Source organism: Lepidochelys olivacea (assembly GCF_965140295.1).
Source record: "Lepidochelys olivacea isolate rLepOli2 genome assembly, chromosome: 6".
NCBI lineage: Eukaryota > Metazoa > Chordata > Testudines > Cheloniidae > Lepidochelys > Lepidochelys olivacea.
The window spans coordinates 30,858,966-30,874,600 of NC_140416.1; the positions used below are offsets into that span (position 1 = coordinate 30,858,966).

The 15,635-nt window shown below is 43.2% G+C and overlaps 1 protein-coding gene across 1 annotated transcript in view; it reads left to right on the forward strand.

Annotated features, from left to right (window-relative positions):
* Positions 1-15,635, forward strand: part of ZNF143 (zinc finger protein 143) — a 74,541-nt gene that overhangs the window by 35,131 nt on the left and 23,775 nt on the right. The window contains exon 10 of the mRNA XM_084632338.1: positions 589-714. Within this exon, the coding sequence (XP_084488464.1) occupies positions 589-714 (126 nt within the window). The remainder of the gene's footprint in view (positions 1-588; positions 715-15,635) is intronic.

Consider the following 15,635-nt stretch of genomic DNA (forward strand, 5'->3'; position numbering starts at 1 on the left):
GCATAATGTGTTTCTAAAAGAATGAAATAGCACCCGGAGGCTTGACTGATGGGTGCAATTTTATAACTCAGAATAGTCGTTTGTAGAATAAGAAGCCAATAAATAAATGGGAGCCACGTGCCAGCTGTGTGTCTGAATTCAGTGGGAGCAGGATTGGGCTCTGTCTGAAACTATTATGATGAGAATAGCTGCTAAGTGAGAGAAAGCACAGATTGTTCTGGACCTTTTTTTTTCTTTTACAGAAGCTTGAGCAAAGGTTTGACCACTTTGGTACAATCACCAGAATTTGTCCCATTGTAAGGAAAAGGAGAAAAATTAGAAAAAGTATGTTTTTCATAAGTAATGTGAAAGAGGATTTCTAAAATGCAAGCAGTGCTTTGTTGCTCTGGTTATGTGATCAGTGATATGTTTGGAGAGTGAGATGAATAGAAGAACTGATTTTTGTTACTGATTGGTCAGAGGACTTCATAACTGGACTGACGAGCACAGTTCTTGTGACCAGATACATTCGGAGTATTAGATATATTTCTATGGCAGTATTGTAACATCTAAGATTTTGGTTTGTTTTTTTTTTTAAATTGTCTTCAGGTTATGGGTTAAAAAGCCATGTCCGAACCCATACTGGAGAGAAGCCCTATCGGTGTACAGAGGAGAACTGCACCAAGTCATTCAAGACTTCTGGAGACCTGCAGAAACATATCAGAACCCACACAGGTACAAGGAGTCTTTACAATGGTCGCTCTTTCTCTCTGCTTTCTTGGTTCTTTGTTTTAAATTAAAATCTATTTAGTTAGAGACACTATAGAAGGAATTTAACCCTTCGCTTTGAGTGACTTGTAGTTGTGAAATCAGAATAAGTATACTCTGCCTTAGCGCACAACTGCTCTCAAAAGTCCCCTTTGAAGCCTACATGATAAAATAGTATTTTAGCATTGCAAACACCGTTGCAAGTCCTTAGCACAATAGTAATGCTCCTCATCTCAACATACAGTTTTTTTGGGAACTGTGCATAGGCCTTCACACTGCTACTGCAGTTGCACTATCTTTGAACCAGGTGCATCACCATTGAATCCTACACTGACTGAGTCCGTCTGCACCTTTGCAGTGCTACTGTGGATAAAAGTTACTAGAATTGCAGCTGCAACAGAGCAATTACTCCTCCCAGAGCCAACTCTCAGTGCTGCTACTCATCCTCCAGTGACAGTTTTGTCATTTCAGAGCTAGCTGTCAAATACCTTGCCAACCAGCTGTGTGCAGGTCCAAGAACTGTGGTACTCAGCTTGTCTTGGCTCTTTCTGTTTTCCCCACACCCTTAGAGCAGCAGGGAAGGACACAACAAGGTCATGCAGAAAAACAGCAAAAATACTTTTTATTAAAACTTTTCAGTTGTATAAAAAATAAAATCTTTTGGTGTCTTCCATGCAGTGGTGGATCACTTAAAAAATAAAAAGAACAAAAATCCCTTATTAGCAGCAGCATGTAAGCACTTTACACACACCATCCACTTACTATAATAGTCGTTGTATTAAGATTAAGATTAAACTCGGTAAGTTTATGGAGGAGATGGTATGATGGGATAACATGGTTTTGGTAATTAAATATTCATGGTAAATAGGCCCAATGGCCTGTGATGGGATATTAGATGGGGTAGGATCTGAGTTACCCAGGAAAGAATTTTCTGTAGTATCTGGCTGATGAATCTTGCCCATATGCTCAGGGTTTAGCTGATCGCCATATTTGGGGTCGGGAAGGAATTTTCCTCCAGGGCAGATTGGAAGAGGCCCTGGAGGTTTTTCGCCTTCCTCTGTAGCATGGGGCTTGGGTCACTTGCTGGAGGATTCTCTGCTCCTTGAAGTCTTTAAACCACGATTTGAGGACTTCAATAGCACAGACATAAGTGAGAGGTTTTTTGCAGGAGTGAGTGCGTGAAATTCTGTGGCCTGCATTGTGCAGGAGGTCAGACTACATGATCATAATCGTCCCTTCTGACCTAAATATCTATGAATCCATGACAGTCTGTACATCTATGGAATGTCACCTTCACTCCTGAGATCTGAAAAAGGGACATAAATTTAAAAATACACAACCAGGATAACCACCTAACCCCTACTCAACCTCTAGTGCCATTAAATACCTCATGATAGTGCTCCAGCACCTCCTTGTTCTTCTTCCTCCAACCAAATACCGTTGAAGAGTGATAGAAGAGTGGGCCCCCAGTTTATTAGATGGGATGGAATAATGGGGGGCTTGTTGGACCACATGGAGGACATCCTTCCTTCAGACCCTGGCCTTTACCGCTCACATCTCTGGATTTTAGAGGCTAAAAAAAGAGAGAGGGAAGGAAACCTTTAGTTGTACTTCAGATCCAGAAAAGAGAATCAAAGCACAGGCAAACAACAATTATAAAAACTGTTGAAAGAATAAAATCACTACATCTTTCTGGGCTTCCAGATCCAAAGTCAATCTGCCAGTGGGCCAGGAGATACTTGTGATTCTTCACAATGATATCTGTATGAGGGCATACAAGTGTTCGTCACCTTCTCCTCCCAGCTCCTGTGTAGATCTTTGTTGAGAACTGAACCATATTAATGCAGTCATTACACAGTGCAGACAAATACACATTTAGATACCATAGATTAGGGCTCTCTAAATTTTTCATAGGATGGACCTCATCTTAATAGAAAAATTGTCCTGTGGATTGTCCCTCCTCTCATTCTTGCAATCACATATATTTGACAATTACAGCATTTGCTTACATAGAAAAGTCATATTAGTAAAGAATGTTACGTATTTTAATGCAAGTTAGCAGCTGCAACTAAGGAGTTGAGCCAGCACCATGTAACCAGCCAGCTCTTCACAGACCACCAGCAAGTCTTTCACAGTCCATCAATGGTCAAGGGACCATAGTTTGGGAACCTCTGCCATAGATATTGGATGCTGCGCCAGGAATTATGAATAGATGCAACAGTCCACAGGCTCAGCAATAGTTGCAGTGAGTTCTGTTTGTGGATAAACCGAGTGATGCACCCAAAACAGGATGACTAATGTGGATGCACTGAACCAGTGCAAGTTGCACAGTGCAGTTCTCTTCCGTAGACCATGCCAGAGGCCCTCAGCCCTGATTGGCATTACGAACTAAAGCTGATATTGATCAATGCAAGATCTGCTGCTAACAACAAAAAACACATGCCCTCATGAGTGATGAGGCACCTGACATAGTCTGCATCACCAAAACCGGGAAGGATGATTCCACAAGCCTTGTGTTGGTGCACTTCACTCCCTCAGGTTTCTCAATATGTCAGAGACCTAGATAGCACAAAAAGGCAGGTAGTACTGCATTCATTTTTTCTGCAAACCTGAAATGCAAGAGAGGTGCCTCAGGTAAGACCACTTCATCTGAATTCATTCATCTCACAGTAGAAACCAGAGCCAAAGATGAGCATAAAATCTAGGTTACTTACAGACCACTAAAGGGTTCACAAGAGAGTTCACTGATACCTTGCCAGAGATGGTGGAGAGATACTCCAGACTTGTCATCCTGGGAGATTTAAACAAGGCCACAGATACAAAAGACCAGAAACTCATCTCCTCACTTCCCTCCCGAAGGTGTTCACAGGTCATCTCTGGTTCCATCGACAAATCCAGTCACATCCTGGACCTGATCTTCAGGCTCTATGTTAGGATACAGAACATCACAACCTAGTCATTATTTTGGACTGATTGTTGTATGATTAGGGCAGTGGTCTCAGACTTTCCATTGCCCACACAACAAGAAAGACGAGTGACCCTGATTCAACCATGAAGACTCATGGACACCAACAAATTCCAGAGCTTTCTAAAGGACAACAGTACCCCACATGCTGAATGAGGAGTTGAGGACCTGGTGAGTCATTGCCATTCCATAGTGGCCTCAGCCACTGCTGTGCTGGCTCCCTGTTGGTCCCCTTCTCCCCATCACGCATACAGATCTTGGTTTTCTGACACTCTGTTTTGGATGAAGAAAGAAGAGGTGGAAACGTGAGTGCCGATAGTGGAAAACAAAGCCTGATTCAGATAGCATGAAAAAAAAAAATTCCTCAAAGCTTATGCTGTGGCTGTGTTACAGGCCAAGACCTCTGTTGAAGCTGCTAAATCCCACCCCAAAGAGCTATCCATTGTGGTAAACCTCTTCATCAGTCCTGAATGCCAACCTGCAACAGAGCCTAGCACCAAATACTGCAAAGAGTGCCACTTTGCTGAAAAGATCATTTTGAGAAGCCGTCTCAAACAGCATGCATCTGCTCCACCTCCGCTCACCAACCAACATCCCACCTGCATTTCCAGAGTTCAGTACATTCAATGAAGAAGTTTTGTATACCCTAAAGGAGACTCGACGCAAGACTTGTGACTCTGACCCATGCCCTTCTTGCTTGTGAAAGAGAGTTGTGAACAACTGGTGCCGCTTCTGACTGAAATAGCCAATGCCTCATTTAGAGAAGGGATCTTCCCTTGCTCCTTCAAACACCCAATAGTTTGACCAACACCTGAAGAAACCTACCCTGGATACTCAAGTCCTAGTCAGTTACCATCCTGCATCAAACCTCCCATAATTAAGCAAGTTCAGAGAAGAGCTAGCAAAAGGCTGACGATGCTCATTTAACTGACCCTAATGTTCTGACCCAGCACAGTCTGTATTCAGGGCAGGGCACAGAACCGAAACTGCTTTATTGGCACGATGGATAATCTCCTCCTTTCAATGGATAGGCATCCATTCTCAGTCTGCTGGACCTCTCTGCAGTATTTGACACTGTTGACCATGACATTCTGCTGTCTCGCCTTAGAGGGGTGACATGGGTCCAGGATAAGGCACAAAAATGGCTTGAGTCATCTCTGGAAGGATGTTTCCAGTGAGTAGTGATAGGAAACTGCAGCGCCATCACTAGACCCTCACTTGTGGAGTTTCACAAGGATCAGTTTACTATCTGGTACTTTTTGACATCTACATGCAACTAGTAAGTGAACTGGTTAGATGACATAGACTCAAGTGCCAACAATATGCAGATGATACTGCCCTGAGGTAAGTGGGAAAGCGGGATACCGGGAGGAAGCACAGGCAGGAATGTCTGTGAGGGGAGGGCTCCTGCCTCATACTGGCAATGAGGGGCGATCAACAGGTTATCTCAAGTGCTTATATACAAATGCACAAAGCCTTGGAAACAAGCAGGGAGAACTGGAGGTCCTGGTGATGTCAAGGAACTATGACGTGATCGGAATAACAGAGACTTGGTGGGATAACTCATATGACTGGAGTACTGTCATGGATGGTTATAAACTGTTCAGGAAGGACAGGCAGGGCAGAAAAGGTGGGGGAGTAGCACTGTATGTAAGGGAGCAGTATGACTGCTCAGAGCTCCGGTATGAAACTGCAGAAAAACCTGAGTGTCTCTGGATTAAGTTTAGAAGTGTGTGCAACAAGAGTGATGTAGTGGTGGGAGTCTGCTATAGACCACCGGACCAGGGGGATGAGGTGGATGAGGCTTTCTTCCGGCAGCTCACGGAAGCTACTAGATCGCATGCCCTGATTCTCATGGGTGACTTCAATTTTCCTGATATCTGCTGGGAGAGCAATACAGCGGTGCATAGACAATCCAGGAAGTTTTTGGAAAGCGTAGGGGACAATTTCCTGGCGCAAGTGCTAGAGGAGCCAACTAGGGGGGGTGCTTTTCTTGACCTGCTGCTCACAAACCGGGTAGAATTAGTGGGGGAAGCAAAAGTGGATGGGAATCTGGGAGGCAGTGACCATGAGTTGGTTGAGTTCAGGATCCTGACGCAGGGAACAAAGGTAAGCAGCAGGATACGGACCCTGGACTTCAGGAAAGCAGACTTCGACTCCCTCAGGGAACGGATGGCCAGGATCCCCTGGGGGACTAACTTGAAGGGGAAAGGAGTCCAGGAGAGCTGTCTGTATTTCAAGGAATCCCTGTTGAGGTTACAGGGACAAACCATCCCGATGAGTCGAAAGAATAGTAAATATGGCAGGCGACCAACTTGGCTTAATGGTGAAATCCTAGCGGATCTTAAACATAAAAAAGAAGCTTACAAGAAGTGGAAGGTTGGACATATGACCAGGGAAGAGTATAAAAATATTGCTCGGGCATGTAGGAATGTTATCAGGAGGGCCAAATCGCACCTGGAGCTGCAGCTAGCCAGAGATGTCAAGAGTAACAAGAAGGGTTTCTTCAGGTATGTTGGCAACAAGAAGAAAGCCAAGGAATGTGTGGGCCCCTTACTGAATGAGGGAGGCAACCTAGTGACAGAGGATGTGGAAAAAGCTAATGTACTCAATGCTTTTTTTTGCCTCTGTTTTCACTAACAAGGTCAGCTCCCAGACTGCTGCGCTGGGCATCACAAAATGCGGAAGAGATGGCCAGCCCTCTGTGGAGATAGAGGCGGTTAGGGACTACTTAGAAAAGCTGGACGTGCACAAGTCCATGGGGCCGGACGAGTTGCATCCGAGAGTGCTGAAGGAATTGGCGGCTGTGATTGCAGAGCCACTGGCCATTATCTTTGAAAACTCGTGGCGAACCGGGGAAGTCCCGGATGACTGGAAAAAGGCTAATGTAGTGCCAATCTTTAAAAAAGGGAAGAAGGAAGATCCTGGGAACTACAGGCCAGTCAGCCTCACCTCAGTCCCTGGAAAAATCATGGAGCAGGTCCTCAAAGAATCAATCCTGAAGCACTTGCATGAGAGGAAAGTGATCAGGAACAGCCAGCATGGATTCACCAAGGGAAGGTCATGCCTGACTAATCTAATCGCCTTTTATGATGAGATTACTGGTTCTGTGGATGAAGGGAAAGCAGTGGATGTATTGTTTCTTGACTTTAGCAAAGCTTTTGACACGGTCTCCCATAGTATTCTTGTCAGCAAGTTAAGGAAGTATGGGCTGGATGAATGCACTATAAGGTGGGTAGAAAGCTGGCTAAATTGTCGGGCTCAACGGGTAGTGATCAATGGCTCCATGTCTAGTTGGCAGCCGGTATCAAGTGGAGTGCCCCAAGGGTCGGTCCTGTGGCCGGTTTTATTCAATATCTTCATAAATGATCTGGAGGATGGTGTGGATTGCACTCTCAGCAAATTTGCGGATGATACTAAACTGGGAGGAGTGGTAGATACGCTGGAGGGGAGGGATAGGATACAGAAGGACCTAGACAAATTGGAGGATTGGGCCAAAAGGAATCTGATGAGGTTCAATAAGGATAAGTGCAGGGTCCTGCACTTAGGACGGAAGAACCCAATGCACCGCTACAGACTAGGGACCGAATGGCTAGGCAGCAGTTCTGCGGAAAAGGACCTAGGGGTGACAGTGGACGAGAAGCTGGATATGAGTCAGCAGTGTGCCCTTGTTGCCAAGAAGGCCAATGGCATTTTGGGATGTATAAGTAGGGGCATAGCGAGCAGATCGAGGGACGTGATCGTTCCCCTCTATTCGACATTGGTGAGGCCTCATCTGGAGTACTGTGTCCAGTTTTGGGCCCCACACTTCAAGAAGGATGTGGATAAATTGGAGAGAGTCCAGCGAAGGGCAACAAAAATGATTAGGGGACTGGAACACATGAGTTATGAGGAGAGGCTGAGGTAGCTGGGATTGTTTAGCCTGCAGAAGAGAAGAATGAGGGGGGATTTGATAGCTGCTTTCAACTACCTGAAAGGGGGTTCCAAAGAGGATGGCTCTAGACTGTTCTCAATGGTAGCAGATGACAGAACGAGGAGTAATGGTCTCAAGTTGCAGTGGGGGAGGTTTAGATTGGATATTAGGAAAAACTTTTTCACTAAGAGGGTGGTGAAACACTGGAATGCGTTACCTAGGGAGGTGGTAGAATCTCCTTCCTTAGAGGTTTTTAAGGTCAGGCTTGACAAAACCCTGGCTGGGATGATTTAACTGGGAACTGGTCCTGCTTTGAGCAGGGGGTTGGACTAGATGACCTTCTGGGGTCCCTTCCAACCCTGATATTCTATGATTCTATGATACACATTTCTACCTATCCTTTACCACATACAACCACACTACTTCTACCAAGATGGCCCAGTGGTTGGATGAGATCAGTTCTTGGACGAAGAACAGTTGGCTGAAGCTGAACCTGAGCAAGGCAGAGGGGAGTATTTTGAAAAGCTTATAACCCCGGTGTAGTCTCCATGGGTTGAAGATGCACATCCACAATTGGTCAGGTTAGTCTGTAGTGTAGGAGTACTCTTCGATTCCTCACTGTTGCTGAATTCTGACATAGCAGCATCCACGAGTAATGGTTTCTACCGTCTCTGTCTGGCTACGAAACTCCATCCCATCCTGGCCGACTAAGACCTAGCCTCAGTTATTCATGCCTTCCCCTCTCGTCTGGAGTACAGCAATGGTTTTGGTTATATATCTAGGCATGAAGCCTTCAGCACTTAGGAAACTCCAGTTAGTACAGAATGCTATAGCGCATCTCCTCAAAATCACAGGCTACCTGGAACATCTCAAACCTGTCCTTGACTCTCTCTATTGGCTTCACATCGAATCTTGAATCAAGTTCAAGGTCTTCAAAGTATTCCTTGGCCTGGTTCCAGGTTACCCAAAAGATCTTCTAAAGCTCTGGGATGAAGATCATGATGGACAGTTCTCCTCCTCTGGCCCAGTGGAACTCTCAACAGTAAGAGTAAAGCTCTTCTGTGTGTGAGACGGAATTTTCTCCCGGGGTGATCCAAGACACTGGAATGAACTCCCCTAGAAACTAAGGAAGATCACAAATCTAATCAATACACTCCAAGTCCAAGGGACATTTCTTTGACTTTGCCTTCTCTAATATAAACACATAGCACCAGGTATATTTTTATTAAAAATAAATAAAGACACACATTATCTAAACAAGACACTTCACTGCAAGTGCTTCTCCCTCTGTGGAGGGGATGAGAGAACAAACAACGTGACAGATGTGTAGCTATGTGGCTTAACGTACTACTGAAAAGTGTTTAATGAGTGTGGTATAAAAATCTATATAGACAGGAACCCTCCCTATAAATGCTGAGCCTTTTCTTTTCCTTCTCCCTGATGAGACTCGTAGACTTTAATGTCAAGAGGGACCACTGTGATAATCTATTCTGACCTTTGCAAATCACAGACCACAGAACCTCACCCACCCACTGCTATAATACACCCATAACCTCTGTCTGAGTTACTGAAGTCTTACTAAAAACAACGAGGAGTCCTTGTGGCACCTTAGAGACTAACAGATTTATTTGGGCATAAGCTTTCATGGGCATGAACCCACTTCATTGAATGCATGGAATGAAAATACAGGAGCAGGTATAAATACATGAAAGGATAGGGGGTTGCTGTACCAGTCTTACTGCAACTCACGCCCCAAACTACCTCAACCTGTTTCTCCCTCTTCCTCATTGCCAGTTTTCCCCCAGGCCCACTTATTGCTGCCAGAATGGTTTCTCCACTTACACAGGGGCCTTCCCTGACCTTCCTAGCCTGGTTGAAAACTAGTAGTTGAGAGATGGTCATCTGGAAGGGCATATATCCAGGAATTAATAATGGTTTCTGGTACTGGGGAGGAGAGCAGGACTTGCTCTAGAAAACAGTTCTGACCTGCTTTGTTTGTTATTGTAACCCTCTTTAAACTAGACTGAGGTAGACTAGCTAACCCAGCAGACCCTGCTCTCCGCCTTTTGAAATAGCCATCTTCCAGCCACCTGGAAACTGGTCTGTTTTGTAACAGTTAAATTAGAAACACAAAGGGCTGGGTTCACAAACCAGTTGTGTGACATTCCTGCAGGCATTCTTTACACTTACACTAAAAAAAACTGACTTTAAGAAAACACTGGTGCTGGGCAGGTCTGGCTCCAACTCCGTTCTTTTCTACCTGTAATCTGATGTGCGGTGTTCAAGGAAGGATTGTAGAAACCATGGCAACACTACATTGCGACATGCACATTTAAAACACACACATACATCCTTTTGGCAGGAAACTGACAAATTTTTCTAGAACTGCTGTTTTAAAGAATTACTTACAGTTTCCTCTGCCAAACAGCTAACTGCTCTGAAGTTTCCTGGGAGTTAACGTCTGTCTCAGGGCTCCTTTTTTTATTTCTGTCTTACAATAATGATCCCTGCCCCTCCCTTCCTGCCTCCCCCCACCCCAGCCTTTCCTGAGCATGTGGGGAGGCTACCAATATAAATAATTTATTGCATGATTTTAAAAAACAAATCAATGTAGCTGTTATTAAGATAGATGAGTGTAAATTAGAAAATGTGGGGCGTCGAATTTATCATTCATGTGTAATTTTTTGATGCAGTTATACCATGGATGAATTTGAAACTATTTACTATTCTAAGGTGAAAAAACAACGAGGAGTCCTTGTGGCACCTTAGAGACTAACAAATGTATTTGGGCATAAGCTTTCGTGGGCTAAAACCCACTTCACCAGATACATGGAGTGAAAAATACAATAAGGAGTATATATATATTATAGCACATGAAAAGATGGGAGTTGCCTTACCAAGTGGTGGGATGGGTGGGGGGACAGTGCTAACAAGGCCAATTCAATCCCGGTGAAGGTGGCCTATTCTCAACAGTTGACGAGAAGTGGTGAATTAGCACTAACCCCCCACTTGGTAAGGCAACTCCCATCTTTTCACGTGCTGTAATACATATACTGCTTACTGTATTTTTCACTCCATGCATCTGATGAAGTGGGTTTTATCCCATGAAAGCTTATGCCTGAATAAATTTGTTAGTTTCTAAGGTGCCACAAGGGCTCCTCGTTGTTTTTGCTGATACAGACTAACACGGCTACCACTTTGAAACCTATTCTAAGGTGCCATGTTTGAAGTTCTATTACACAAAATAGATTTGTTTAAAAAAAATAATAAAGGCAGCCATGTCTGTAATGAATTTGCTTTGGTATTTTGAAGAAGTAAACTAAAATGTCAGGGATATTTATCTTTAAAAAGATAAAAGATGTTTCTGCCCATGAAGAGTAATTATTTTTATTAAAGAGTTTTAACTATGAAAAAGCTTTAATTTAAAAAAAATCTAATTATATGTTAAATCACTAAAACATTTTTGGCACTTTGTCAATTTAAGCTTATAAATGTACAAATTGTATAATACGCTTACATTTGATAATGTGTTGGGTTTTTTTTAAATTGTCTAAATGCATATTTACATGTTAAAGAGCATTGAATGGGTAGGAGTCATTAAAAGCTTGTGAATAAATTATACAAATTGGTAAGCACCTTTAATCTAAATATTTACACAATTTGAGAATTTTGTTGAAAGGCCATATGATTGCCCCAGTTTCAGCTAAATATTTAGTAACAATGATTCAGCTAGTCTCAGCAGAAGATTTGTTAATTCAGTATGTTCCTGATGTTTGTGTTCAAGCCACAGAATGGATTTACATGAAATACTTTTTCCCAATATGATCATGAGCTGTGGAAGAGACTCCATGTGTTTTAAGGGCCAAAGATCCTAATATTTTTGTATTCTAAATCTATCACTTTGATGCTAGTTGTAAAATGGAGAAGGATTATAGGCAGAGCAATTTTAAGAAAATACTAACAAATTTTTAAAAATACCAGTAAGCAGTTGGTAGTATGTCTCTAATTAAAAATACAAAAAATATATATTCCAAATGAAAGACTGAACCCCATTCTCTGCTGTGCAGGTACATGCTAGAGTAATTGAATTCTCCATACCTAAACCGCCCCTGTTCAATAGAACATTATTGACTTCCTGTTCTAAACTGATGTATAGTTAGTGCTATGTGCTGTTATGTAGCTACTGTATTTACCCATTGAGGTGGCTACACATTAGTTATGGATTATCCATGCTTATAGTTTGTATACTTATTTTAAGGACCCAGGTCTGCAGTCCTTATGCGAGAAGTCCCTTTTTACACAAGTAGTCCCAGTGGCTGAGTAAGGTTGGCAGGATTTGGTGCTAAATTTATAAAGCATTTTTGGTTGTTTCAAAATGAAGGATTCCGTAAAAATGTAAGGTTCATTTTCTTGGAACACCCACAATACTTAGATGGCAGGATCAAGCCCTAAAATGTTAAAAACATTTTCTTAGGGGTTTATGTGGATCTATTGGGCACACCAGTGGAGCTCCATAATAACAAAAATAAATTAAAATAGTTAATGTCGTGGTACCATATTGGTTAAAAAATAATATAAAACAGTTCCAAATAAATCTTGTAAAATGGACACAAAACACATCAATATTTAACTGTTGAGGGCATAGCTGCAGTTCTCTGCAATCCTTACAGCAGGATATTATGTTGTCCGTATACTGTTTATCAAAAGAATGTTTGGAAAAATGTGTACAATCAAACCCTAACCTCTTTGTGAGATGTTAACTTTATTAACAAAGGCCCTGATTCTGCAATTTTCATCCACTTGGGTAAGACCCCTGGGCCTTTGTGACTCCTGGTGGTCATTTGGATCCACCCAAGTGGATATGAGTACAGGATCAGGACCAAAGACAGTAAAAATCAAAATAAAACTCTGCTCAAGCCTTCTCCCAGACTTGGCTTCTTCTAGGGGTCAGCCCACATTCTAAATCCTCACTTTTAAATATAGGTGAGGTTACAAATCACCTCCCTCAGTAATTCAGCAGAACCAAATTAACTATTTTCCCAACACCTGCTGACAGGGTGGACTGTTTCAGGCAAAGACTGCCAGCCTCTTACATATTTTAGTATACATTTATTTCTTTCCTTCCTGTAATATTTAGGACACAGTTTTAGTTATTAAATACCAAATAATTATAAAAAAGAACACAATTTTTAAATGCTTTAATTATGATTGACTAAGAGAATGAATTGCTTTGTGCTACAACTCTTCAAAATCAGCTTATGCTGCATGTAAAAGTTTACATATTAGAAGTTAAAATTAATTTTATGAAATAAAGTGAGCACCTTTGATGAATTTATTTCTATAAAATGCTGGTCGTCTTTGTGTCTTTCACAATATTTGCACATCATTGTGTCATCATGCATTTATACAGTCCTTAATAATAGAAAAATTATATTCTTAAAGTATGTATCAGTGTGAATCCTACTCTATGTATTCATGCACCAGGTGTGTGAGAAACCAGGGTTTCTTTGAATAATAGTGTCTGTCGGGGGCCACGCATGCCCTCTGTGCCTCCTCATGCCCTCATATGAGGGCATAAAGGGCAGTGTGGCTGCGATCCTCCCTCAGTTCTTTCTTACCACCCATAGCAAAAAGATGGAACCTGGCAGTGTCTGACCTGCTAATTTTAGCTTTGGCTAAACCTTCTTGAAGATTCTCTAAATATAATATCTAATATCTTCAGAAGTCTTCTGATTACCTTGATTTTTTGACTGCAGTGATAATTTAGGCCTATCTTGACTAACCGCTAGATTCCTTCCTCCCCTCCCAAGTACTCCCTGTACTTAATTCTTAATTTGGCAGTCTCAAAAATTGCAGGCTTTAAGCCGTGTCCATCCTGCAATTGACTAATTTCCTTAAAAATAAGTGCCTTATCTGTCTAGGAGAATCACGCATAATGACAGAGGCTCAGTGTGCCTGTCATTCTCTGCTGAGTTGCATAAGTCACAAGACGTGAGGCTGAAACTCAGTCTTCTGGAACGATCTGTGAAGGTCTCCTTGAACCTTGAGGAGATGAGCTCCAAGGTATCCTGCTAATGGACAAGCCAGTATTTATCCAGCACCCTATCTACCAGACAAGCTACACTGAATACCAATGCAGAGAAAATGGAGCTGAGAAAGGGCCAGGCACTAGCACTAAAGCCAATCCCAATATCCCTTACATTGAATTGGGCACTAACATCTTCATTGTTGACCCCAAAAGGGACGACTCTGAATGGGACACCAAAAGGGACTGCTCCATGTAGACCTTGGACATAAGGACAGACATTGCAAATCCTTCAGAGGGAAATCCACCAGGCCTTGTTCAGTTTCAAGGGCTAGAGAGAAGGAGTATCCTAAAGTGCAAAAGACCTTGCCAGCCCTGATCTTGGCTCCCGTGGTGCCCCCGTTGGTGTTGACGTCAAACATAGAATAAACTTGGGGAGAACTGGAACAGTCATTGGTGCCAAAGCACCTGCTAGTGCCAGGTCAGACTCTGGAATGAGAGAACCATACACTTCGGCAACACACCAGAGGAAATCTATTCCTCACCATCGGCAGAGCAAACGTTCTCCCTATCTTCAAGTAGCAAATCTTCTCCAGGGTGGTCACTAGTCAATACCGTGGAAAGGTCTGTCAGCTTTCCCTGCAGGCCTGCACCACCGCGGATTCATAAGGAAAGGCACTGGACTAGCCAGCACCTGGTGAACAAACTGTACTTGTATGTTATGCTTCCATGGCCTAAATAAGGTTACTGGGGTCCACCAGCCAGTCTTTGCCAAACTTGAGGAAGAGGTCACTTTACCTATCAGCATCTCTTGCCAGACCACATATGCCAAAGTACCAGGAGGAATCGGATCTGCGGGCAGAGCAATGCCAATGCTCTGTATCACCACCAAAACATCAGTAGAGTTCAGGGGAAGAGAGTTCTATTCCTAGTATTTCCTCATTCCAAAGAAGAAAGGAGGTCTTCATGCCATTGAGGGGATTCAGTGAATACATTTGTTGCCTCAGGCCCAACATAGTAACAATTGGTTCCATCGCTCCATCTCTCTGAGCTCAAGACTGGTTCAGAGGTCTGTACTTGCAGTATGTGTACTTCCATATAGCTATCCATCTGCCCCTCAAAAGAATCTAAGATACATGGTGAGGCCCAACCATTAATCAGAGAGGATCCTCCCCTTCAGATTCTTTGCGGTAAGAGTCTTCACGAAATACTTTGCAGTAGTGGCAACACATTTAAGGAGGCAGGGAATCCATGTCTACCTGTACCTTGATGATTGGCTCATCAGAGTCCGTTCCCAACAGGGGATTGCAACAACTTTGGGATACATCTTTTCCCTGCTCTCTCAATTAAGACTCCTTGTGAAGAAATCATCCCTTGCACCATCGCAGATGATAGAGTTTATAGGTGCTTTGATCAGTTCCACATCAGCCAGAGCCTGCCTACCAGAAGACCAATTCCAGTCTCTCCAGTGGGTGGCAAACAACCTAAAATCGAACCCCCAAATGGTGGTGCACACATGTCTGGGACTCTTTGGCCACAGGTTTGTGTGCATGTAGATGACACTGTTGCCAGTCTTCACCGCCAACATTATAACGGTGGCTGAGGTCCATGTACTCCCTCTCCAGGCATCACATGAACAGGAGGGCCACTGTCCTACCTCAGGTCCTACAAGAGATCCCTTGGTGCTAAGACCCAGTGAACATGTGGAAAGGGGTTCCCAGCTGACACTTGCCACATACACTGCAGGAACAGCCTGGGTGCCCACCTGAGCCATTTGAAGGTGCAAGGGACATGGTCTCTGGGTGACGTAAATTTTATATATGAATGTCCTGGAGCTGAGAACTATCAGACTAGCCTGTAGAGCATTCCTGCCTGTTCTGCAGAACACCACAATGCAAATCCTAACTGACAACATGTCCACTATGCACTATATACATACCAAACAATGAGGTGCCTGATCATCCCATTTCTGCCAGGAAGCCATC